This window comes from Tachysurus vachellii, chromosome 2 (genome assembly GCF_030014155.1).
Source record: "Tachysurus vachellii isolate PV-2020 chromosome 2, HZAU_Pvac_v1, whole genome shotgun sequence".
Lineage (NCBI taxonomy): Eukaryota > Metazoa > Chordata > Actinopteri > Siluriformes > Bagridae > Tachysurus > Tachysurus vachellii.
Genome location: NC_083461.1, coordinates 5,477,946 through 5,505,570, shown reverse-complemented (window position 1 = coordinate 5,505,570; position 27,625 = coordinate 5,477,946). Strand labels below are relative to the sequence as shown.

Here is a 27,625-nt window from a genome sequence, read left to right as displayed (position 1 = left end):
AACTCCATCCAATGACAGCGTTAACTTGTTTATCAAGTTTTAAGGACTCGTCTAAGAGGACACCCAGATTCCGTACCTGCGGAGACCTAAAGACGGATAGACATCCTAAGTCAAGGTTGGCCTTTGTACTTTCTGTGGGGCCGAACACAATCACCTCAGTTTTATCTTCATTTGAAAACAGAAAGTTTTGGGCTAGCCAAGCATTAACTTCATCTAAACACAATAAAAGGGACGTAATGGATGAGGGGTCATTTTTCTTAAAAGGTAAATAGATTTGGGTATCGTTCGCGTATAAGTGAAACGACACTCCGTATTTCCTCAGAACGAAGCCCAGTGGTAACAGATACAGGGAAAACAGGGAAGGTGCCAGAATTGATCCTTGAGGAAGACCACAAGACAGCGGGGCAGTGGAGGAGGAAAAGTCACCCAGGTTAACTACACACTTTCTGTTTGATAGGTATGACTGAAACCATTTTAGCACTGTGCCTAGCACCCACCCATGACTATAATCTAGCGATAAGTGTAGTGTGGTCAACCGTATCAAATGCTGCAGATAAATCCAGTAAAACTAGAACCACAGAATCTCCAGAGTCAGTAGTTGGAAAAATATCATTTAGCTCTCTCAGAAGAGCAGACTCGGTGCTATGAGCAGTTTTAAATCCAGATTGAAAATTGTCAGACAAACTGTTATGTGTGAGAAATGACTGAAGTTGGTCGGACACCATTTTTTCTTAAATCTTTGAGGTAAAAGGTAAGGCAGATATAGGGCGGAAATTTTTTAAGATAGACGGATCGAGTGAAGGCTTCTTGAGGAGCTGAATTGTTGAATTGTTGTTGTTGTTGTTGTTGTTGTTGTTGTTGTTGTCGTTCTTTTGGCTGCTCCCTGTTCGGGGTGGCATATTTTTTAAATACACAAAAGTATATTCATTTTCAGTTTTATTACAATTTATCACAACAATGTAACTGTAATCTGTATTAAATCTTATTTAGAGAAATAATTCAAACTGCGTAACACTGAGGCTATATAACACGTTTCGCTAATGTCATCACTTGGCTATGTGCATAAAGTTCGTCATTTCAGCAGCGTATTAATCGACGAAAAAAATTTAATAACAAGCAGAAAAAACAACAAAAGAGGTCAAAATAAATAAATAAATAAATTCCAGTCAAACTATTTAAAACAACTTTTTTTCCACTGTTCACAAACAGCCCATAGGGTGAAAAGGTAGTAGAGTTATCCAACAGGAAGTTAAAGGTACACAGATACCTGCTTTTCGCCAGTAGCATTCACCAGATATGGCAAAGCTGTCTTACCATCGCCCTCCTCTCTCCTCCTCCTCCTCTCTCTCTTCCTCCTCTCTCATCCTCCTCCTCTCTCCTCCTCCTCTCTCCTTCTCCTCTCTCCTAGAAGCAGCCTGGCAGGAGCTTTAATGCAGGGTGGTGTAAAAAAATTCCCTATCAACTTTTTGTCTGAATAGGGCAGTTAGGGCAGCTAGGGCATTGGACAATAACGTCAATACCTAAAGAAACACCCAAATCTGTCTCCATGGAGATAAAGAAGCCTGGTCATAACTAATTATTATTATTATTTTTAATGGCTTTAATTTAACGTTATTCATAGTGGGACATCCTTGATTCAATCAGCAGTTCTCTCTCTCTCTCTCTCACTCTCTCTCTCTCTTTCTCTCTCTCTCTCTATTGGAATCAGTTTAATAGTAGTAGTCCGTATGATGAACAGTAATGAAAGGTCCTAGAAGACTCTTCACACTGTCCATGATGAGCTCTGGGAACGTGATGTCCGAGATCTCTTCTGGTATAACGAAGGAAATAATAAAGAGTAGGAAGAATAGTGTGAGTGAAAAGCTGCACAGTGTAATCAGCTTGTCCTGCACTCTGGTGTCACTCACTTCACCGTGCACCATTTTCCCTGCAGCTGGAGGAGTCTTCTTCCTCTTCCTCTTCACCATCACCTCAGGCACTGTTTCGTGCGTACGCGTACGCTCCCTTTTGCGTAACTGTTTTTCTGCGTGCTCTATGAGCTTTGCGGTTTCCTCGGCGTGCAAGAAACAGTCCTCTTGTAAGTGTACTAGTTCCGCAATCTCTAAATTTCTCCTCCGAATCACGTCATCTCTGTCTGTGAGCGCATGTTGCATGTCCTCCATGACGCACTTCGCTGTGAACACGGCTTGCTTCAGATCTTTAAACCTTAATTGCCTGCGTTCCTGGGCTGCCTTGATGTACCTCAGATCTCCGAGCATGTCCTCTATACACTCACGTTCCTTCTCCTCCTCTTTTAAGCGCTCTTTCAGTTCCTGCTCTCTTGCGCAGGACCGATGAAAAGCCTCCATCATTGTGCGCTTTTCTTGCTCAAACACCGAAACGTCTATTAATAAAATCTGCAGGCGCTCCACGTGTTCTTTCAGCTCCTTATTTTCCCGACGCAGCTGCACGCTCGGGCAACGTGTGTCCACGTGTTCCCGATTCGACTTGGAGACGTAACCAGCACTGTTTGCATGTAACATCTGGATAATAAGCTGATATAGCGGTAATTAAGCGATGATAATACGCACAGTGGTGCCGCGTAATATATTCGAACAGCAGTGGGATGGATGCATTCGAAAGCTATTTTATTAACTTTATTTCCATAGTAACCGTGTCGTCACAGTGGTTGCGAACGTGACGTCACAGAAACGATTTGTTTTTATTGTTTACACTATACACAAAAGAATCGGAATAGAATACGTGGACCACGTGGCGACCCCGAACAGGACTACAACAACTAATAATAATAATAATAATAATAATAATAATAATAATTTATAAAGTTGTTTTAATATAAATGCTAAATATAAATACTAAATATAAATGATTATAAAGGCTATTTATTTTAATAAATTTAATCATTTAAAACAATTACAGTATAAACTGGAATTTTCTGTAATCTGCAAGGATATTCTGTATCCTTACAGATTACAGAAAATAAATATAAAAGCTATTTATTTTAATATAAATTATTTTATATTAAATATATAAATATATTTAGAAACTGGAATTTTCTGTAATCTGTAAGGATATTCAGTGTACAATAAGGATATATAAAGAATAATTAAGAATACCAGCATGAAACAATACTAAAAATTTGTGCTTATTTGTTCACTCTATTATTTTCTATTTCATTATTTTACTCTTTCTGTTTAATTTCTCAATTTATTCCTATATTTGTTTTAGGAATGTTGACTTTTCAATAATGCGATTTATGCACAATGCAAACTATTCCTCAAGAGGGCAGTGCTTCCCAAGTGAAACTGGGGAAAAGAACTGCATCTCAAAATGCAAAGGCTGCTAATTTGGGTACCATTATTATTATTATCATTATTATTATTTATAAATTTATAATTTTTATAACAACAACAACAACTACAACAACAACAACAATAATAATAATAATAATAATAATAATAATAATAATAATAGACCTCTTTTGACTCTGTGGTGGCCTCAGCCATATTCTATTGTGTGGTCTGCTGGTGCAGCAGCATCTCTACTGCAGAAAGGAAGAGACTGGACAAGCCGATCAGGAAGGCCAGCTCAGTCCTGGGGATTCCGCTGGACACTGTACATTAGGTGGGAGAAAGGAGGATGGTAGCAAAACTAGCATTGCTGGAGAACGACTCTCACTCTCTGTATGAAACGGTTTCAGCTCTGAGCAGCTCCTTCAGTGACAGACTGTTACATCCTAAGTGTCTGAAGCGATACAGACAGTCTTTTCTCCCTGCTGCTATTAAACTTTACAATAAAAGCTGCTCCCAGTGAACCAGTCACCATAATACACACTGTTATTACTGATTCACTGCAATAATAAACAATAACAAAGCATTTTAAACATGTGTAATAACAGAAATTTTGAAAAATGTCCAATATTACCTGTGTGCAATATGTCTTCAGTGTAAACACTACTCGTTTTATACAGTTTTGTTTTTGTATCTATCTCAGTGACTATCTCAGGCGTCATTGGGCATCAAGGCAGGTTACACCCTGGACGGAGTGCCAACCCATCGCAGGGCACACACACACTCTCATTCACTCACGCAATCACACACTAGGGACAATTTTCCAGAGATGCCAATGAACCTACCATGCATGTCTTTGGACCGGGGGAGGAAACCGGAGTACCCGGAGGAAACCCCCGAGGCACGGGGAGAACATGCAAACTCCACACACACAAGGCGGAGGCGGGAATCGAACCCCCAACCCTGGAGGTGTGAGGCGAACGTGCTAACCACTAAGCCACCGTGCCCCCGAATAATTCTGTTATTTTCTTATATTTAAATGGAGAACTTTACACATTACACATAAGATTCCATACCTGTATATCTTGAGTGACAGGTGTCTTGTCCAATGATCGGTAAGTTTCCATTCAAAAACGATACACTACTGTTTCCGGGTTGTCTGACTTGTCGTTGTGTTTTCAGATTTGTTCATTTGTTTTCAGATTTGTTAATTTGTTTTCTGATTTGTTAATGTGTTTTCGGATTTGTTAATTTGTTTTCTGATTTGTTAATTTGTTTTCGGATTTGTTCATTTGTTTTCAGATTTGTTAATGTGTTTTCGGATTTTTTAATGTGTTTTGCACTTCTCGGCCACCGTAGATTTCAGTCATCAGGAGGATTTAAAGAGGAGTCAAACAACTATGAGATAATTAATGACTTCACGTGACAACTATCCTTAAATAAGAAAAAAATCTTTTGCATCATCAGTCATATTTTACAAATAAATGGCAATGTTTAACCATTTTCTGTTATTACTGATTCACTGCAATAATAAACAATAACAAAGCATTTTAAACATGTGTAATAACAGAAATTTTGAAAAATGTCCAATATTACCTGTGTGCAATATGTCTTCAGTGTAAACACTACTCGTTTTATACAGTTTTGTTTTTGTATCTATCTCAGTGACTATCTCAGGCGTCATTGGGCATCAAGGCAGGTTACACCCTGGACGGAGTGCCAACCCATCGCAGGGCACACACACTCTCATTCACTCACGCAATCACACACTAGGGACAATTTTCCAGAGATGCCAATCAACCTACCATGCATGTCTTTGGACCGGGGGAGGAAACCGGAGTACCCGGAGGAAACCCCCGAGGCACGGGGAGAACATGCAAACTCCACACACACAAGGTGGAGGTGGGAATCGAACCCTGACCCTGGAGGTGTGAGGCGAACGTGCTAACCACTAAGCCACCGTGCCCCCATATCTTATCTTATCTTATCTTATCTTATCTTATCTTAATAATAATAAGTTTGCTTAATATAATTAACTTTTATTATAAATTAATTATTAATTATTATAATTTCTGAGAAGAAAAAGACAGGAACATGAGAAATATGTATTTATTTATCCATTTTTTTGTTTGTTTACCTACTTACTAATATACTTCCTTACTCACTTATTGACTTACTTATTTACCTCCTTATTTTTATGTTATCATAATGGCGTTCCTACACAGCACCCATCCAGGGTATTTTCCCCACAGAGTCTTCCCAAGATGAGCAGCAGATGCATCTTGATCCTGACAATTATAAAGCACTTACAGTAAGTGGGAGAGTATTAACTAATTAGAGATCATGGTAGTGTTACTTCAGTATAGTGCAGTGTGGAGTAGAGCAAGGTCTGTGGAAAAAAGAGGATCCAAATGTGGAAAAAAGAGGATCCAAATCAATACATTCTGCAGGGATTAATTTCATCGATCTGCAGCTTGACCCAGGACTTTCTGACTAAATAACAAGGCAGGCTGCTATATCTTTCTTAATGGCTATTCTCTTTTTTCTGCATGTGTGTTAAACTCTTCATTAGTAACAATAATAATTCTTCCTCAATAATTACTCTTCTCTAATTATTCTGTCATAATCCAAAAAAATCTGCTTTGCATTTATTATATTGTATAATGTATAATATTCTATGCTGGGTCACGGTGACACGGTAGGTTCGTCCAATCACATACGAGATCACGAGCATCACTGAAGAACCTGTGAAACCAGCACATTTAAACACAAAGATATTACTTTACTACGGAATTATTTTACGTTTATGGCATTTAGCATACAACTGAGCGTTAAGGGCCTTGATCAGGGGCCCAGCTATAGCAGCTTGATGGACCTGGGATTTGAACCCATATCCTTCCACTCAGCAATCCAATGCCTTAACCACTAGGCTACCACAGCCCACACAATTTTACTATTTTCTTGTATATCTTATATACTTTGCTGTTTGCAATGTAAGCTTGTTCACAAAGTAATTTTTCTTTTGCGTTTTGCAGGATGCACTCCGTCAGTTACATAACTTCAAGGGTAAGGCTTAAAGATACAGGCTAGCATGAATTCTGTTGTGCATAAGCAAATGAACATGTTGCTTCCACAGATGTTGAGTACATGTTGCTTCCAGAGATTGAACTCGCCATATAATGAGACAGTCACTTCATTTTTAGTAGGAGCTCTGAATGCAAGACCGGAATTTTGCGATGTAGGCCTAGATAAGAATGCCTTTGTTGGTAAGTAATTTTCTGTTTTTTATTTTTATTTTTTTATTCTGACCATTTCTGTTTAGTTATGTATGTAGACAGTAGCATTGATGGAGTCTCGGGGTGGATTGTGAGATCTTCATCCTTGGATTCGATTACTGTCAGAAAGTATGCCACCCCAAACCTATGACCTCAAGGTGGCAAAAAGGCACCTGATTCCACATGTTATGCCCCATCCACGACCGTAGCATCTTGATCATTGATGAACGTAGCTGAGATAGGTCTGTCTCTCACCCCAGAAATGGGTCTACACTGCTTTCAAAACTAACATGCGTAAGGTGTGTATATGTGTGGGTTTTTTTTTCTATGCTGTTTTAAGTTCTTACATTTTATCAACATGCTCCTCCTGAATGTCTATTTCATTCATTTATCCTTTTATTTGTATTGTTATATCTTAATGATTATAATATGAGCCATAATTTTATTTAACAATAATAATTATAATGATAATAATAATAATAATTTGCATGGGGTTCACTTAAAATGCTATCTTAATTGCCCTGGCTGACCAATAGCAGCAAATCAATCAGCCAATCACAAGCGCATTTACTATTTTAAAAGTTTTCATGGCATCCAATAGCTAATGTGGCAATTTCGAGGTGGTTTTATTTATATGCTAATCAGAGCCATCCACACACACACTCTACTTCTACATCGCCCCATAGCCCCACATCCACATTCAATCTGTTTCGACTGTCTCTGTTACTTCCCATGTTGTCAACTGTCGAAAACATCCGGTGATTAAAGAGGTCATAAGGCATTTACAAGGATGAAAATCTACCCTTCCATTCAAGTGTGTGTGTGTGTGTTAACTGACAAGAAACATGAAATTTCATGGAGTTTTATTTTATTGCTCTGACAAAGTGTTCGTGTTTGATCCAATCAACAAAGCAGTCTCCATTTGACACAAAATACAATATCCAGAGCTTGAAACAAGCTACTACCTCTTTTTTTGCTTTATTTGTAGTTAAAGCTCTTGTAATGAAATTATAACAAAGCAAATATTTGCTGCATATTTTCAAACAAAAGAAAAGGCAGATAATAGAACAGAAAAATGAACATTTTAAAACATCTTATCTCAGATTGTAGCATACATACACACGAATGTCCCTAACAAACTGAAATAAAAAAGAAAGGACTATTATTATCAATGCCAACCATTTATAGTAGTAGTTATACTATTACCACATAGCCAACAACCAAACCTCGGGGGAGAAATGGCACCAACCACAGACTTTGAGTTTTACTTGACTATAATGCTTAAACTACAGTCTATACACTCAAAGAACTAGTACTCAATAGTAGTACTAGGTACTAAAGTACTAGGCTGTACCTATCTATGTCCCATGGGTATGTGTCTATTACCTGGTAATCTTTTTCCTATCTTTTATCTGTAATTATTTCCGTAAAGATTTCAAAGTACAATACATGGACTATTTCAAGTGGAAGATAGATACCAAAGGTACAAAAGACACATGGTTGAGGGCATCACACCAGAGAACAGGACATGTACAGTTTAGTACAATTTTTTAAAGTGTACCTGCATTTGTCATATTTACACATTTAAACACTTTTGGAAAATCTAGGTTCATTCATGTCAAAGAGTCTTGGTATGCAAAAATAACAAGAAACAATAATTAAAAAAAAAAAAAAAAAGCAAAACCATCCACAATAATAAAAGCCAAAGCAGCAAAATTTAAAAATATGCTAAATTCAGTTGATGATGTTTAGCAATGACACAATTTTTTTTCCCAACCGGTCATGCATTCATCTCAGCTCCTCACACGCCGATTCACATGCATTGCAGATTATAGTAGAAGGCAGCGACGAGCGAAAAGCAGGCCGAATCAGCAAAAGATGCGGATGTGCACATGCATCAAGCAGCCAAATAGATTTGTGTCCAGATATGAGTAACTATGGTTTGTACCATCTCTCCTGGTAAGGACATCAATTATGTTTCCAGACAGAATCCTTCAAGCATCTTTCTTATATCTCTTTTATCACAATAACTGTATCTCGCTGTCCATCACCGCTTCAAATATATCCACGTTCTTTAGATCCGATGACAAGTTTGACACATGTATACAAACCCTCTGGAGTCCTTGAGTCAGTCAGGGACAGTCCATAACTCTTGATACCGAGATGAGCAGCACATATTTGATTATCTTTCATCTTTATCTTTCAATGTTCCATCCCTTGTTTCAATCTACCAAGCTTCTTGTCTAGTGCTGCCATTTTGACAACTTAAACAATGTACCTGATCATTCCTTCCCATGATAAAATCAGTCAGTTAAATAGTAATAGAGTTAATTAATTGTTATTTAGCAGAAATATAATCCCAGTATTAGCATCTTATATGATTATTTTCCCATTCACAACATTAATAATAAGTTAACTACAAAGCTGTAGATATTTAAACTGATGTACAAATGTTTGACATGTAAATTATTTTAATTATTAATTAATTATCATGTAAATAGTGCCTTAATCCTATTAGGCAGGGTATTTGACGTGGTTAGTGTTGCACCATGTAGGTGATATTTTGTGACAGTATATTGCTTAATAGAGCATGGAGCCTGGCCTCCAAACTTTGGGCTGCAGGCCCATACTAGAGGTGCTAAAGCGTGGTCTAGGTGCTTGCAGATTTTGGCTATTTGCTGACACAGCTAACCGCGTTCCACTAGGGGAGAGAGGACTCAGATTTGGGGCACTTTTAAATTGCTTAGCTACCTGGAAAGGTGCATTGGCTTGCATGGGAAAAGGTCCTGGGATGGGCAATGCATTAGGTACAGCAGCAGTGGAAAGCTTGGGGAGTGCTGGTAGGGCCCCTGTAGGGGCAGGAGGTGGTGGGGAGGAGGGGGTAGGAAGTGGTGGGCAAAAGGGTGCAGCAGAACGTGGAGTAACAGGAGGAGGTGAAGCAATGTCAGAACGCCACAGGGGCTCAGCCAGAGTGGTTGCAGAGCGTGGTACAATCACTGTGGGGTTCAGGGCTGTGGGTGCTGACATTGGGGTGGGAGTCGAAAAGCGCTTGATCTCATATATACGTGGTGCTTTGACAGGCACTTGTTTTGGTGAGTATAAGGTCGTACCTACTAGCTCAACTCCATTTGACATTGATGGCTGCTGCTGATGTTGTTGATAGGTGCTGATAGTCTGGGGAACTCCCCCACCATAATTAAACAAAGAGGAATTGAGCTGGTATGGCTGTCTGCTTAAGAAGTCCAGAGCTTTGATCCCTTGTTTTTGCTGGCCAGGGTTCGTCTTTATTACACTTCTTGCAGCTTCATTGACCTTTTTAGCTCGTTGGGCCACTGGGGGGCAGGAGGGGGACAGCAATGGATTATAGCTGATAGGTGGAGGTGCACGAACATTGGATGAATATTTCCAGTGAGCTGGAAGAGATGGAGTGGGCGAGGGCTCTCGTGGCTTGGCTGGAGACTTAGGTTGTTTGTCCACCACATAGCGATCCATGCGACTCTGGCGACGAGCAAATAGATCTGCTCCTTTGCCACCCATATGAGGAATATCAATTGTAGCATTTCCTGGCTTAGGAGAAACTAGTGGAGGTATCTTGCTCCTTTGAGCCTGCATGAAGTTGCAAGCCTCAGCACCCAGGTTGAGGTAATCCTCTTCTGGGCCTGACTCAAATCCAGGCTCTGCCCCGTAACGGGACCTCTCATCAAAGTTTTGCACTAGAGACAGCAGCTCAGGGTTGTAGGACACAGGTTTCTTCTCTTCAGCTTTACTGAACATGGGCTTCTTAGTCCCACGGCGACGGGCTTCCTGCAGGATGCCTGTTCGGGCAGCAGGCACAGAGATCCGCTGTTCTCGAGAAGAAATCCCTGTACTTGAATTAGAAAGGGGATACTGATGTACTATGGGGGACTCTGTTGTTTCAGATGTTGTAGTTGCCACTGAGATATATGGGTTAAAAGAAACTTTGTGAGGTGGTGGTGGTGGTTGCATGTTTGGGCCCTGAGTGGCTGGTGCAGGAACTTGAACTGGGGCCAGGGCTGGGACTTGGGGAAGGGATGGGCTAGGGGTATAAGTGGATAAATATGACTGTGATGATGGTGGTGGAGGTTGAGCCATGACAGGAGGTGGGCTAAAGTGCATATTTTGTGTTGGTTGTGAAGAAAAAGATTGTGAACTTATAGCTGGTGGAGTAGGGGCAGCTGGAGGAGAGTAATAAGCAGGAGTGCCTAAACTCTGTGGTGTGACAGGTGTACCATTTGAAGAAGCAAGAGAAAATGGAGCAGAGGCCACAGAAGAGGATGGAGACAAGATAGAGGTGGGGACACTGACAGTGGATGGTCTTGGGGGGATGTACAGGGTTGAACTGGCAATTGGTCTTTTCCCATCAGCGCAATTAGGAGAGAAGGAAGCTGGTATTGTTGCCACAGATACTGCTTGAGCTTGAAGTGGGGTCTTCTTAGCAGTATTGGGTTTGAAGATGACTGGGGCTGTTGCAGCTCTATGGCTGACACAGCCTGGGGCAAAAGGCCTTGCAGTTCTATTCATAACTGAGTTTCCAGAGCAAGTATCTGACTGCTCTGGAAAAGCACCTGACATAGTGGGTATGGAAGTCTGGACAGGTGAAGACAGCATTACACTGGCTCCGCTCACAACCACAAGCTCCCCATTCACCATGTTGGTATTATGGGAGGAGTTTGGAGACACAGGAGTAATGGATATATTGGTCAGCATAGTTTCAGACTGTTGCTGAGGCACAGGATTCAGTGTAGGAGTGATGGGTGTTGGAATATGTTCCACAGCTTTCTTCCTTTGTTGCTCAAAAAGCTCTGCCCCTCTCCCTGAAGTGTCATTTAAGCCTAGACTAACCTCTGCCTCCCCATCAGACAATACACATGCTGATGTTCTCCTCTCTAAAACGTCCAGGTAGCCACTGTCCCAGGTAGGGTCTGGTGCTGCAGAAAGGCTGTCCTCGTCAATCTCTGACTCACTGCCAAGAAAAATGCTCTCGTCCTCTGTTTCTCCGTCTGTGTTGCTGTAGCAGTCTTTGTCAACACTGCCAAAGCAGGTGAGTGTGTATTTTTTAGCTCTTTGTCTGCGCTTTTTGAACATAAGCACACCTTTAGAGTGAGGGTTGGGAGCATCTGTCAGCAAAGAGGCAATGGTGCGACACTTAGATCGAGCCTCCTTCACCTGCTTGTCCTGCACGCTCTCACCTCGGTGAAGTTCTAGGGGTGAAAGGAGACAGTTGGAGACAGTTAATTAGATAGATAGATAGATAGATAGATAGATAGATAGATAGATAGATAGATAGATAGACACATTTCAGTTCAACAGAATATATTAGTTTTTTGAACATTAATAAACATTAACACGAACATATGTTTAACATTAATGCCTGGCAAGGTGTTTTCATTGATCACAGTAATAAAATAGTGTAATAAAAAAAGCAGAAATAGGACATTGTAATGCGGTGAGGTAGCTGTTGAAAGCATGTCTGGCAAAGATGTGTCTATGATAAATCTATGAGCTCACACTTTACTACAAATAGCCCGACACATTCTAACAGTAGGAGAGAGTGACCTCTAAAGAGAGAAACTGACAGTCTTCACGCTCAACAAAACATAACTGTTTTCTGTATGTTAAAAAAGTTTGGCATGTGTTGCAACATACTTTTCTGGGTTACACTTTCCTATAATTCCTCAAACTGAACTGGATATGCTTATACTATAGACACTAAATGTATTTATTTCAAGATATAATTAAATAAAATACACAAACTTATAAAATATGAACTATAACAAACATAAACATAAGAATGCCTCAATATTCCAAAATATAGCGTTGTACACAGTACACAGAACTGTATGTCAATTCCACTTTTCCAAAAGAATCTGATTATACTCTAAACAAGCAAAGAAATTCATTCAAATAGCTCAGTAACCAAAAACGCAGTAGATAAAATATTTTGCCACTTCATTTCTGTCCAAAATCTTCCTTCCTATTAAAAAAATAGGTCCCCATCCTAAAGTATGCCAGGATACACAAAGTTAAGAGCTCAGGTTTTACCTTTGTAGACAGTGGGTGCTACATACGCAAGCTCGGAAAGTGATGTGAGGTTCTTCATGATGTGTTTGTTCTCCTACCTTCCCAACGTCAGTTTCGATGGAAGGATACACACACTCACATGCTAGTAGAGAGCAGCCAGCAGTCTGTGGGACTCTGTCCACTTCGCCCCCAAATCCTTCTGCCTTTACTAAGGGGTGAGACCTTTTAAAGAGCATTCATCTACCCACAAGATCCTGCCACAGGCCCAATGAAACCCCATTATGTCATTGAAACTATTTCAGTCTGTGAGTAGTGCTGATGAACCCTGCCCACCTGTCCAGGCACACCACTGGGCGCTGTCTGCCATGTCTTAGTAATACCCCATTGGCTTTAAGCAGTGTTTGATTCACAGAGTTGTAAAGAACAAACTGCTCATAACTCCATCATCATTCATTACTGTCGTCATCGGTGTGTGTGTTGACACATAACACCGTATTGTCCCAGGCTGTGTAAACCAATATGAGCCTAGCAGTAAGAGAAGGGTGTCTTTGAAAGCAGAGGGCATTACAGTAAATCTTTTCATTAGACTTTGGCTATCTTATTATTCTCAAATGGAGTAGTCTAAAACTACTGCTTCAGATTATCTCCATCTTCATTTGCAACACTACAATTAATCAAATGTAACAGCTACCATAACAAGTTCCACAAGTTGTATTGAGCTTATGGTTGTCAAGTGTCACGCATTGAGAGTGACAGTCACGCATTTTGGTCTTTTGTCACGTTCTCCCGCCACACATTGTATTTGTCACGCAGAAATTTTTTTTGACTATTTATCATATATTTAAAATGCTGCAGCGCCCAAAATGTATCTGTCCGCACCGCTGTCTCTATGGAACCGGGCAGGAATCAAGCGCGTCTCCCCTGGAGTTCTTAGTCGAGCCTGACACTTATCAGCCAATCAAAAAAAGAGGCTTTACAACAGCCAATCAGAAAACAGCACTATCGTATCTGGGTAAGATTTAACGCAACAACCAATAAAAAAACATATTCATTAAAGAGGGTATTTTCGATGGTCGGTTTGAACAAAACCTCAACACGAAACAGTTTGTCTCTGGACGGGACATTGTCCTCAATCATGACCCTAAAAATGTCTGGGCTTGAGCTGAACTGTTTTAAATGGGAGCAACATTACAAATGATAAAGGAGTCCAAAAAGGCAACAAACACTTACAATAAACAACACCAGTCATAATCTCTCTCTCTCTCTCTCTCTCTCTCTCTCACACACACATAAACACACGCACACAAAAACACACACACAAACACACAAACACACACACACACACACACAAATTAATAAATGGAAATTGAACAAATACTTTATATTTGGTTAAAATGTGTTCAGTGATCCAGGTGAAACACTGGGTTTTTTATTTATTGGGGGGGGGGGTTGCTGGGGGGTTGGAGATGTCACTCTTGCCTGTCTTCAAAACTTGAGCGCCCTGCATTATGTTTATGTATATACATAAGATTTATTCCATGACTGCTTCCACACTATATTCTGGCTACCTACTCTCAAATCTCACAACAAAGCTCCCCAGTTCTCCCATGTTCACAAGTGTACAAACAAGAATTTGTGAAATATTGCCCTGTATAAACTCACTGTATCTGTGACTCTTCAGGGGATGGAGATACACTTCCAAATCTGTATAAGATTATCTGAATCAGGCTTTGACATAATGGTGACCTTCCATGATTAGATATAGGCCAAGAGCCCAAACACTTCAGAGATGAGAGTTAGCACCTCATTGTCCAAGGATACAAGATACAAATAATTAACAATCACATAACAACTACACAGAAAAATAGATAAGTTATTTATGTTTGTATACGGTTGTGCTCAAAAGGTTGCATTCCCTGAAAAAAAATGGTTAAACATTGCCATTTATTTGTAAAATATGACTGATGATGCAAAAGATTTTTTTCTTATTTAAGGATAGTTGTCACGTGAAGTCATTAATTATCTCATAGTTGTTTGACTCCTCTTTAAATCCTCTTGATGACTGAAATCTACGGTGGCCGAGAAGTGCAAAACACATTAAAAAATCCGAAAACACATTAACAAATCTGAAAACAAATGAACAAATCCGAAAACACATTAACAAATCAGAAAACAAATTAACAAATCTGAAAACAAATGAACAAATCCGAAAACACATTAACAAATCAGAAAACAAATTAACAAATCCGAAAACACATTAACAAATCAGAAAACAAATTAACAAATCCGAAAACACATTAACAAATGTGAAAACAAATGAACAAATCTGAAAACACAACGACAAGTCAGACAACCCGGAAACAGTAGTGTATCGTTTTTGAATGGAAACTTACCGATCATTGGACAAGACACCTGTCACTCAAGATATACAGGTATGGAATCTTATGTGTAATGTGTAAAGTTCTCCATTTAAATATAAGAAAATAACAGAATTAATCCACAGTAATCCATTCCATCCATCCATTCCAACTTTTCCCTGCGGCAGACTGTTGAACTTCATGTATACCTTGAGTGACAGGTGTCTTGTCCAATCACAAACTATACCAACCTCTTCTGGGTTGTGTTTTCTGATTTGTTAATGCGTTTTCTGATTTGTTAATGTGTTTTCTGATTTGTTAATTTATTTTCGGATTTGTTAATTTATTTTGCACTTCTCGGCCACCGTAGAAATCACCTAAATCTAAACCTGATCAAAATACATATCATTGAATGTTTGGCTACATTATAAACAGACAGGTTTACACACTGAGGTTTGAATGACGATTAAAGGGAAGTTTCCACACCTGTGACTCATTGTAATTGTAATTAGTGTCTGTGCATAAATAGTCAGTGAGTTTCTCAGCTCATGAGGTGATGCACAGACTTAGTTGGATACTGCACCTGTTACGGTTCAGCCCGGACTCTTGGCCATGTGCTTCTGTTTATGTTCCGTGTCACGTGTCTGCCCCGCCCTTGTTTACTCCTCCCCCTCTTTGCACACATGTTTCCTATGTATTAATCGTTATGCCTATTTAACCGTGGAATCATCGTTAGTGTACCCTCGTCCTTTGTCCAGTCTAGTTGGTCTGTGTGAATCTATTCAATACACATATTACACCTGTTGGTGTCTACCTTCAGGTCATCTGCTTACAAAGGGATCTAAATATACTTCATGCAGATTTAACTGAAATGTGGCTAGCCAAGAAAATATCAAAACCCTGGGACCAGAAATAGACATTATACAGACAGAAAATATGCAAATAAAATATTAAAGTCTGTGTTGTAAAATTGTTTAGCAGATTATGATGAAGTTGGCCCAAACCAGAACAACACATGAAACAAAATCAGTGACAGAGGCGAAGCCCCTAAAACGTGCAAAAGACATGGAGCAGCAACTGGACATGCCATTCCAGGCATGCAACAGAAGTACTTGCATTATTAGTCTGAGTCAGATGGAAAATATAGCCTCAGGTTCTTCCTCTCTCCCTCCCACATTTCCCCAGCTGCCTATCATAAAGCTCCTTTAGTAGGACTAGTGAAGAACTTCCAATGCCACATATACGAGCTCAACGCTCCACAATCCTCCAGTTACAAAATCACGGCACAGGAACTTATAGAGCGACCACTTCCAAGTGCCTACATGTGTACAGGCACTTTAAACTATTTACAACTAAACGTGATACATATTACTTTTACTTTGTATTAGGTTTTGTTATAGTCATATGTATCACAACACTATCGGGATACTGTTACTATGAACATTCAGCATTATTGTATTTTGAATTAATTTAACGCCTGACTGTTGTGTGGTTGAAGAAAATTGCTAGTGATTTAGTGTGAAATTCATACCGTATTCTCAACTTCCAATAAATGACCACTGGGGGTAACATGAGAACTGCTTGTTTCTATTTATAGTGTATGAGGTAAGACAGGACAAGACCCTGAAGTAGTAAAAAGAAAGCAGCTCTCATCTATTTTTAGATATATCTTAAAAGCGTTTGTGGTACATTAGTTTTGCAAGCCTGACCTCTAGCTTTTACTGAAGAGACTGGTAGATTTCATCAGCAAATGTGGCCAGTGATTGCCTACATGTACAGGAAAAGGCTGGATCAGTGACACCACAAACATCCAGCTATGAGTATTCTTGTCAGGTAAGCTTCTAGAATAGATGAGTGTAAAGAAACTAACAGAATTCACCCCTCAAGATTCTGAAGTTTGTGGCCAGAATAGTGTACAAAACATAAGAAGTGTTAATGAACTGATATAATGAAAAGAGGGTTGAGTACTCACTGGCTTCCTTGGCTTTATCCATATATGTCATGGTGAGTTCTTCATCTACAGGGTTATCTACAGGACCCACCATTGGCACCAGCTGTGAGTAGGATGTGCGCATTAGTGCCTCTTTGGCCCGCTTTGGGGACACAAGTGGAACTGTAGGCAGTTCCTGGAATCCACTATCCACTTCTACAGCACCGGATGGGCTTTGATCAGAGTTCTCGGAAGAGTGCTCGGCCTGAGGAGGCCACTCCATCCCGTTAGGCTGGTACACCACCTCTCTTCGTGCCACTCCAGGTAAACTCTTCTCCACCCTCCCATGTGTGCCATTAGGAATGGCCCAGGATTGAATCTGGGAGTACTGGGAGGACATATCCGATGTGCTCTCAGAGCCACTCAACTCCGAGTTGTCATCATGACTGGGTGAGATTTGACCAAGGGTTTTGGCTGGGGAGTTGCTTGGACTGCGACGCTTCTGCTTGCGCTGTCTGTCCTGAGCTGCAACATCTGCATCGCTGTCAGTTTCACCATAGTATGCTTCACTATCTGGAGGAGATCTCAGGCTTTCTGGGCCATTAATGGGTGACATGAGTGATCCTCTATGGACCGATGATACTTTTGAGGACACTGGAGGAGACAAAGCTCTGAGCGCTGCCCGGTATTCTTTATCAATGCGAGGAGAGGGGGCTCGATCTAGTAGGACTACGGATGGGAACCCCAAAGGGACCCTGAGATGAAACAAAAAGGAAAATTAAATATAGAGAACGGCAGCCGTTAGATAAGACTTTACTTGTAACATTTTAACTAATCAAGGCAGAAGTACACGTATTCCTTACTTAAATGGAAGTGCAAATACTCCATTGGCCAAATAAAAAATACAACAAAAAAGAAAGCTCATGGCTCTAAAAATCAGTTATTTGTTTACTGAAAGCAAATCCTCCTTTTGCTAAGGAACCAACAAATGTAGGAGAACATTAGCTAAGGTTGATGAACAGCAGTAAGCATGAAATGCATTTCACTTTTGTCAGCCTATTTGTTATGGAAGTGTAAAGATAGAAAAAGTCTCCACTGTGCTAAGATTCACCCTTCAAGATTCTGAAGCTTGTAGCCTGAACAGTGTACAAAAGATGTCATACATTATAGACAAAGCCACGGAGTCCTGATAAATTAATATTTATTGTTAGATTATATGCCCTGCGATGGGTTGGCACTCCATCCAGGGTGTATCCTGCCTTGATGCCCGATGACGCCTGAGATAGGCACAGGCTCCCCGTGACCCGAGGTAGTTCGGATAAGCGGTAGAAGATGAGTGAGAGTGAGTGAGACCTTGATATAAATAAGTAACACCAGACTTTATTAAGGGGCGCACGGTGGCTTAGTGGTTAGCACGTTCGCCTCACACCTCCAGGGTTGGGGGTTCGATTCCCGCCTCCGCCTTGTGTGTGTGGAGTTTGCATGTTCTCCCCGTGCCTCGGGGGTTTCCTCTGGGTACTCCGGTTTCCTCCCCGGGTCCAAAGACATGCATGGTAGGTTGATTGGCATCTCTGGAAAATTGTCCGTAGTGTGTGATTGTGTGAGTGAATGAGAGTGTGTGTGTGCCCTGTGATGGGTTGGCACTCCGTCCAGGGTGTATCCTGCCTTGATGCCCAATGACGCCTGAGATAGGCACAGGCTCCCCGTGACCCGAGGTAGTTCGGATAAGCGGTAGAAATTGAGTGAGTGAGTGAGAAAGATTTTATTAACTTTTCTGGGTGAAAGATATGGGGTTTCTTTCTTTCTTTCTTTCTTTCTTTCTTTCAAATAATATGGATAGAAAGTTCAGGAATAGCTAGAATATAGTGACAACAAATAAGCAAAAATCTTTCTTTCTTTCTTTCTTTCTTTCTTTCTTTCTTTCTTTCATTCATTCTTTTAATTCTTAGATTTAATTATTACACGACAGGCAAATAATTCCCCGGCTTTAAGAACTTTTGAACCCATATTATAGTGTACCACCAAAATGACAAAATATCACTGTTTGGCATATTTTTTTCTGAAAATGACCACATCTTTATCATTATGTTTGCACACAAACCTTTTAATACGTAAATGAAGGGTTCCCCGGCCACTGTCGATCAGATTCATGGCCTCGGCATGAGACAGTTCACCACAAAACACATCATTAATCGCCACTAGTTCATCAGCCTCCCGTAGACCTGCCCTGCAAGCCTTACTGCGCTTCCTCACCTACACCAGCAGGGGAAGACAACACAAATAACACATAAAATTAAAGACACACATTTAGCAGGTCATTTCTCTCTTGAGTTCTGTCTTGAGGTCACAAGTTACTTTGATTAGCGTATGCTGCTCAGTTGTTCTCTTCACCATGATCCATTTTAAAGCTATAATTATCAGCTTTCTGTGCAGTTAGACCAGAATTAAAATAAATAAATGGCATTTACCATGTAACTGCTGCATCTGTTCCCTGTAAACCCATCATTATATCACTCTGTCACTCAGCAGGTCGACTTAGTGAACATGGAACCGAGCAATTTGAAGCGAATGCTATGGTAAGCTATCAGGTGTATTAAAAGAAAATGTAAATTTAAAGGTAGAACGTAGCATAAAATAGTATAAAATAGCATAAAATCAGTGCCAGGTCTTTATATGTACAGCAGTTAAAACCAGCTTAACATGTTTCTACAGTTTTTGTTCCTTCCTTCCTTCCTTCTTTTCTTTTTCCTTCCTTCCTTCTTTCCTTTTGGACCATTCTTGGTGTCCGTCTTCAAAAGGCTAGGCTCACGGGTTTTATACTTTTTCTTCAGTTTGTCATTACTGGTGGCCATAAGATTTACATTTTAATAAGATTTACATTTGAAGATTTGAATACGTAATAGACATGCCCTTTTTTTATCATTCTAACACAAGTGTAATCAAAGATTTTACCTAAAATATTCCTTCAAATAAGCTTAGAAATGTAATTCCATAACAGCAATCAGGCTGCTATAGAGTAACTGTACTAAAGGCAAGGACATACAGTAACCTTCAGATTCTTGTTTGTTCTCGTTTGTCACAATGTGCTAGAATCCACCTGTCAGATAGGAGCATGTTGTTCTATCACCCACTTCACCAGCACATGCCATCTTTATCCGCTAACCTGATATTAGTATCTGCTTCCAACAGAAGGGATTTTCCTCCTAAGTGCAGCCATGTGGTTTATCTTCTCTCTCTCTCTCTCTCTCTCTCTCTCTCTCTCTCTATATATATATATATATATATATATATATATATATATATATATATATATATATATATATAAAAGTGTTATAAAAACACCACATGGAGTTGGCATCTCCTCTAAGAAAATCCAAACCCACACGGCCCTGTGTAATAAAAGTGTTAGCCCCCCCGTTAAAAACATAATTGAACAAATTATCACACCTTGTTCAATTTCTCTAAAAAAATAAGGAACGGGCAAGCACTTTTTCACACCACTGTATTTTATATCTATCTATATATATAATATATATATATATGTAGGTATATATATATATATATATAGGTGTTTGAGGACAATATCATAATCGATACTCAATTGTCAGACCGTATAATTATAATCACACCCTCCAGTGTCACCTAAATGAGGATGAGGTTCACTTTTGAGTCTGGTTCCTCTCGAGGTTTCTTCCTCTTCCATCTAATGGAGTTTTTCCTCACTACAGTCACCTCAGTCACCTCAGACTTGTTCATTGGGGATAAATACAAACATATTTAAATATGAGTCTAATATTAATCCTAAACTTTTGTATAATATTAAACGTTGTATAATTTTACATTTTTTTGTATTATGTTTCTTATTTTCTGTAAAGCTGCTTTAAAACAATGTCCATTGTTAAAATCGCTATAAAGTATAAAGAAAAACATGGTCTCGTTTGAGTTGACATGAAGGCTACAGTAACTCAAATGACCACTCTTTACTGCAGTGAACTAAAAAAGCATGCCAGAAAGCCTTGTGATGGATGGGCTACCACAGCAGAAGGTCACAGACTTCCACACCTATCACACACACACACTGAAAACCTGGACAGATGGACCTTTATCCAGTTTTGGTGAGACCGACTGCCATAGATCAGGTTTCTTATTCCATTCATGAGCAATGTGCATAAAAAAGCTCACATGAGTTCATTCACATTCCAGTTATCATGATCTTGACCATACTTTTAACTGAAAGCAAAAAGGTAAACGCTTAATCACGATTCACCTATTTAGTTTTACCTAATGGGCCAAGAATGTGTACTAAATGAACAACACACACACCTAGAGCCAGGGCAGCTGTTCCTTCTCTACATGGGACATGTCATGAATTTGCCATGTGTTCCCCATAGAGCCTAAATAAAGTCCTCAGCATTTTGTCAAGAGGCAGTTGTCAATTGGTTAAAACAGGTTCCTTTTAACAACGCACTTTAGCTTGTGATTTGAGTTGAGGTCAGGGACTAATCCAATCAAATCATGAATTATTCAAGAGATTGTATTGTTCCTGACGCAACGTGGCTCTCGAAAACATTCCAAAGACTACTGTATGAGTTGTCTCTTTAAATGTCACGTCGTTTGTACCACTTGTCTGTGTTAAAAGAGACATTCAGGACAGCTTCTATATCTGAATTACTTATTTAGGAACACCTCTGGCGGCGGAAAAAAGATCATGTCGCAAGTGGAAAGTCAGATAAAACTTCACAGAGGTGACCTTGTTTCATACAGAAGAGACACAAAGCTGAAATTGTTTTTTTTGTTGTTGTTGTAATTGTCATAAAACTGGGATCATATGAGCATGAGCAGACATTACCATTTATTAACCTACATGTGCAGACACGACTATACCCAGCTATGGCTCATCGCTCCAAAATAGCTGCTAGATCAGGGAAAATCTACCACACATCATCTAAGTCATCATTTCGCAGATGTGCCATGGTGTATAAAAATACATATACAAATATAAATCAGAGGCTGTAATTTTACTCAGTCCTGAGATAACGTCCGCTTTTAGACGAGCCACTGGAAAGTGTTGGGTTTCAGAGAAAGCCAAATAAAAAGCTGACAATATGATAAGAGCAAGAAGATCTGGTGTAAAGAGCCTGGTTTATCCGGTGCATGCAAACTTTCTGACCTCAAATCAAGAGTGTAGCAACATCTCATAGACGTGAAATTTGTAATAAAATATAAATATGGTATCACGTAAACGATAAGATTATTAGTAGTTCAAGAATAGTAATTGTACAGTAGTACTATTAATAGCCTATGATACACTATATTTTTTTCTTTTAGAGCCAAACATGGATGACGGATTAATTGCAAAAGTCTGTTTTCTTCCCTAAGGAAAAAATCTAAAGCATGTATTTAAACATTACACCAATAGATTCAAATGAATGGTGTGGGCCACAGTGGAACGGCTCGCTCACCATCTCGTACACGTACACACGTACACACACACATAGAAAACCAAATTTAGCAACATGAAACATGATCTTCATGCAGTAGAACTGTAAATACTTTTACAGTAGTGAAAAGGAAATCAACAATATTTAATAACCTCTTACCTTAGACACTTGAAGTGGTTGCTTCTGCTCCACTCCTCCTTGCAGTCGAAAGCCCCAAGGAGCTCCACCTGAGAGGGTGACCATTACTTCCTCTGCCACCATTTTGCCTGTATTCTTGTGAATTTGCTCCTCTGTGATTGTGATCAGTCTTCTCGTTCCATCCCTGGACCCGAGGCCGGAATCAGTGGCCCTGTGCGCTGTGCTTCTGCCGGTTCAGTTCACTAACAGTGTGAGAAGGTTGGGCAGAATAAGAATTGGGGTAATACACTTAGGTTGGGGGGGGGATGAAGGATTTCAATGACTGCTTTCTTTCTCTCTCTCTCTCTCTCTCTCTCTCTCTCTCTCTGTCTCTCTCTGTATCTCTCTGTATCTCTCTCTCTTTTCTCTGGAATGCCGTGTTTGAGGGTGGGGTGTTGTGGGGCATGGTGTGGATCCAGACCCTCCTTCATGGCCACACTTGTCCTGTCAATCCACAGCCAGAGGATGCTGATAGACCCTCTAAATATAGCCTAAAAGCCACCAGTGGGCTGTTGGGTTTTGTCTATGATACCCTTTTGATTTCTATGATAGAAATTGCGATAAGGTTAATGAATTTTAAAAGAATTGTTTTTTTTTTTTTTTTACTTTATTTTACTGTAGTGTTAATTTCGTCACCTATTTTTAATTTAGTCTTAGTCTTAGTCTTGTGCCAAATGTCCTTGTTAGTTTTAGTCATATTTAATCATTCACATATCTTTTTTTGTTAGTCAAGGTTTAGTCGACTAAAAGTCTCGTCATTTTAGTCTAGTTTTAGTCAAAAGAAAACTTGAGGTATCTTAGTCAAGTTTTAGTCAAAAAATTGTAGTCTTTTTTAAAAATAACACATTATTACTGAGATTATTACTGATAAACATTTCAGTAAAAAGTGTTTCACATATCTCAAACATTGGTTAAATGGCGTACACTTGTTGAATGATTTTTGTTGAATGCAAATGTTAAACGTGTCTGGTTTTCAGTTTCTGATTTAGGAGACACATTCACAAATGATGAACCTGTTCTGAAGAGTATTTTATTTTAACCAACACAATTCAAAAGCTGGGGCCCAACAGACTCCGACTGACAATTTAAGTTACAAAGGTTTTTAAAACTGTTTTGGTTGCCTTGTGTCTCATGTTTCTGTTCAAATCACTCACTCACTCATCTTCTACCACTTATCCGAACTACCTCGGGTCACGGGGAGCCTGTGCCTATCTCAGGCGTCATCGAGCATCAAGGCAGGATACACCCTGGACGGAGTGCCAACCCATCGCAGGGCACACACACACACTCTCATTCACTCACACAATCACACACTACGGACAATTTTCCAGAGATGCCAATCAACCTACCATGCATGTCTTTGGACCGGGGGAGGAAACCGGAGTACCCGGAGGAAACCCCCGAGGCACGGGGAGAACATGCAAACTCCACACACACAAGGCGGAGGCGGGAATTGAACCCCCAACCCTGGAGGTGTGAGGCGAACGTGCTAACCACTAAGCCACCGTGCCCCCCCAGTTGTGAAATATGATGTTGAAACAACATATTTCTACTTTATTGTTTAAATACTTTCATGGTAAAAAAAAAAAAAATTATAATAAAATGTTAGCCATATTATGTAAAGCAAATGGTTAAAATCTATTGATCTCAATTCCAGATTACAACATGAGAAAATATGGCAGTTCAAGAGCAGGTGAATAGTTATGCAAGGCACTGCATTACTGTTCAGAAGGTCACAGATAAAAAAAAAAACTTGAGTTGTTTAGAAGTAATTAATAGACATTAGTACCAGAAATAAACCATTTAAGCTGCATTGTCCATTGTCTTTCTCCCAGAAACAACTAAGGACACAAGCTGATTCCCTTACACGTCATTTAATGTTATGTAGTAATAACTGTTTAAAAGTCCTTCGGTACATGTAATCATAGGTTAGAAATGTTTAGGATTTAATATACGAGTAGTGTTACAATAAAGTAAGACAAGCGAAAAACTTCATTTAAAAGAATTAGACATGGTATTTGAGGACAACAACCTCCTAATCAATACACAATTGTCAGACTGTATATTAATAATCACACCCTCCAGTGTCACCTAAATGAGGATGAGGTTCACTTTTGAGTCTGGTTCCTCTCAAGGTTTCTTCCTCTTCCATCTAAGGTAGTTTTTCCTCACCACAGTCACCTCAGTCACCTCAGGCTTGTTCATTGTAGATAAATACAAACACGTTTAAATGGAAGTCTAATATTAATCTTGAATATTTGTAATCTGTTATTGTTATTGTGTTTTTAATCTTTTTATTTGTATCTTTATATTCTGTAAAGCTGCTTTGAGACAACGTACATTGTTAAAAGCGCCAAACAATTCCTTTACTATATGATCATGTTGTGCATAAACAATAATCTGCATATCACAGACATCACCTATACCAGACGTCAGAGGGTGAGAAGGTGTTGGGCTGCCAATTGGAAGGTTGTGAGTTTGATTCCTACGTCCAACAAGCTGCCACTGCTGGGCCCCATAGCAAGCCCTCAATCTTAACCCTCAATTGCTCAGTTGTATAAAAATGAGATAAAATTTAAGTTGTTCTGGATAAGTTATGTGCATACTGGATAAGGTGTGTGTGTGTGTGTGTGTGTAATGAGTCTGTCTGTGTTTTGCCCTGTTTCTGTCTGCTGTCTTGCCCTGCTGTTAATTGTTTGCTCCGCCCACTCGTTTGTTGCCATGACCACTCATTGAACTCATTCATCCCGTCTCGTTTGTTGTCATAGTTACTCATTGTCTCTGCTTTGTGATTGGTTCCTGTCTGATATATATACACTGTTTGTTCACTTCCCTGTTGCTAGTCATTGTATGTGTTTCTGTTTCCTGTTAGCTCTGTGGTCTGCCTAGTTTTGCCTGCCTGTCTTTTTTTATCTGTTTCTTGTTTTTGATTAATAAACGTTTAAACTGCATTTGGATCCTCACTCGCCTTTGCCGCAATCTTGACGGTGTGCAACTTTTACATGCTGTAAATGTATATTCAACTAGTCATGATCATTCATTCAGTAGTTTTAGTTTTCAGAAACACTGAGATTGGTCCACTACACGGCACCAAGGTTAAAAGTCGGAATGGACTTCATTTAATGAAATATGAACCCTAGCACTACACAACTGCACCGACACTGGAAAACAATGAAAAACACCCAGTTGTGAAAATTAATACGTACACAGATGTTTTGTGCGTGTTTGGATCTATTCACAAAATGTGCACAGACTGTTCACACTTCTACCCTCAGGACGTAGGTACAGAAGTGTGAAATGCAGGACCTCAAGACTGAAGAACTCTTTCTTCCCCTCTGCCATTAGACTCCTAAACAGCTGACAGGAGTTTGCAACCATGGACATAACTGTTAACTGTTTACATGGACATAACTGTTTACATTGAATTACATTTTTGCACATTCATTTTTTCAGAACTGCACTACCTCACTTTATTGCCTTATTCAGAACTGCACTACCTCACTTTATTGCCTTATTCAGAACTGCACTACCTCACTTTATTGCCTTATTCAGAACTGCACTACCTCACTTTTTATTGCCTCTATTAAGAACTGTACCTCATCTTTATTGCTTTTATTTATTTGTTTTGTTTTTTTTTTTTGCTCTTATTTTTACGGAAGCGTATTGCATTCACTTGAGTAAAAAAAATCTACTCTGTTTTTCTGAATTAACGACTTAATTATCTCAAAATTATGAGATAATTTTTCAGGAAAAAATGTTTTTTTGCTCTGTTTTTCTGAATTAACGACTTAATTATCTCAAAATTATGAGATAATTTTTCAGGAAAAACATTTTTTTGCTCTGTTTTTCTGAAATAACGACTTAATTATCTCAAAATTATGAGATAATTTTTCATGAATAAAAAGTTTTTTGCTCTGTTTTTATGAATTAACGACTTAATGTGGATTGCATGGAAGTAAACATGTCCCGCCTTTCAAGTTTAATCCGGTTTTATTTTACTTTACTGTTTATTTTACTGTTCAGACGAAAAGAACGTTCTGATCTGCTTGACGTTGCTGTGTTTCTACAGTATATCAGTTGAACCGATCCTGTCGTTAATTCAGAAAAACAGAGCAAAAAAATTTTTTTCCTGAAAAATTATCTCATAATTTTGAGATAATTAAGTCGTTAATTCAGAAAAACAGAGTAGATTTTTTTTACTCAAGTGAATGCAATACGCTTCCGTATATTTTTTATTTTTTTACTTTCTTTTATTTTTTTATTCTTTACTGTATGACATTTAGTGTGGATGGCAAAGTAAGAATTTCATTGTGCAGGGAAACATGCTTTCTGTCTGTGCATATGACAATAAACACTTTGAACTTGAACTTGAAATGTGACAAATGATCTGTTATAGTTTTCTATAATAATAATGATGATGATGATGATGATGATGATGATGATGATGATGATGATGATGGGGGGGCACGGTGGCTTAGTGGTTAGCACGTTTGCCTCACACCTCCAGGGTTGAGTGTTCGATTCCCGCCTCCACCTTGTGTGTGTGGAGTTTGCATGTTCTCCCCGTGCCTCGGGGGTTTCCTCCGGGTACTCCGGTTTCCTCCCCTGGTCCAAAGACATGCATAGTAGGTTGATTGGCATCTCTGGAAAATTGTCCCTAGTGTGTGATTGTGTGAGTGAATGAGTGTGTGTGTGTGTGTGTGCCCTGTGATGGGTTGGCACTCCGTCCAGGGTGTATCCTGCCTTGATGCCCGATGACGCCTGAGATAGGCACAGGCTCCCCGTGACCCGAGGTAGTTCGGATAAGCGGTAGAAGATGAATGAATGAATGAATGATGATGATGATACAGTATTAGTGTGTGTGTGTGTGTGTGTGTGTGTGTGTGTGTGTGTGTGTGTGTGTGTGTGTGTGTGTGTGTGTGTTTCATGACAAGTAGTCATTTATGCCACTAGAGGGAAGAAAACACAATATAAAGCTGAGATGCTCGAGCTGTGCCAAAAAAATCCCCAGGCAAGTCACTCCCTAATCCTAATCCACACACTTTCTGTCTTTTATCCTGTGATGCTCTGTTCACTTAGTAAACAGTGAAATTGTACATCTGATGGAGTCTCT

At 39.5% G+C, this 27,625-nt stretch overlaps 1 protein-coding gene across 1 annotated transcript; it reads right to left on the bottom strand.

Moving 5' to 3' along the window:
• Positions 1-7,416: 7,416 nt before the first annotated feature.
• synpo2lb (synaptopodin 2-like b) lies at positions 7,417-22,791 on the bottom strand. Its single transcript, XM_060894688.1, has 4 exons — positions 22,495-22,791; positions 18,996-19,147; positions 16,937-17,649; positions 7,417-11,787 (listed from the first exon to the last, which is right to left on the bottom strand). Exons 1-4 carry the CDS (start codon positions 22,594-22,596, stop codon positions 9,146-9,148), a joined length of 3,609 nt encoding a protein of 1,202 aa, XP_060750671.1. The 5' UTR covers positions 22,597-22,791; the 3' UTR covers positions 7,417-9,145.
• Between the last annotated feature and the right edge of the window lie 4,834 nt (positions 22,792-27,625).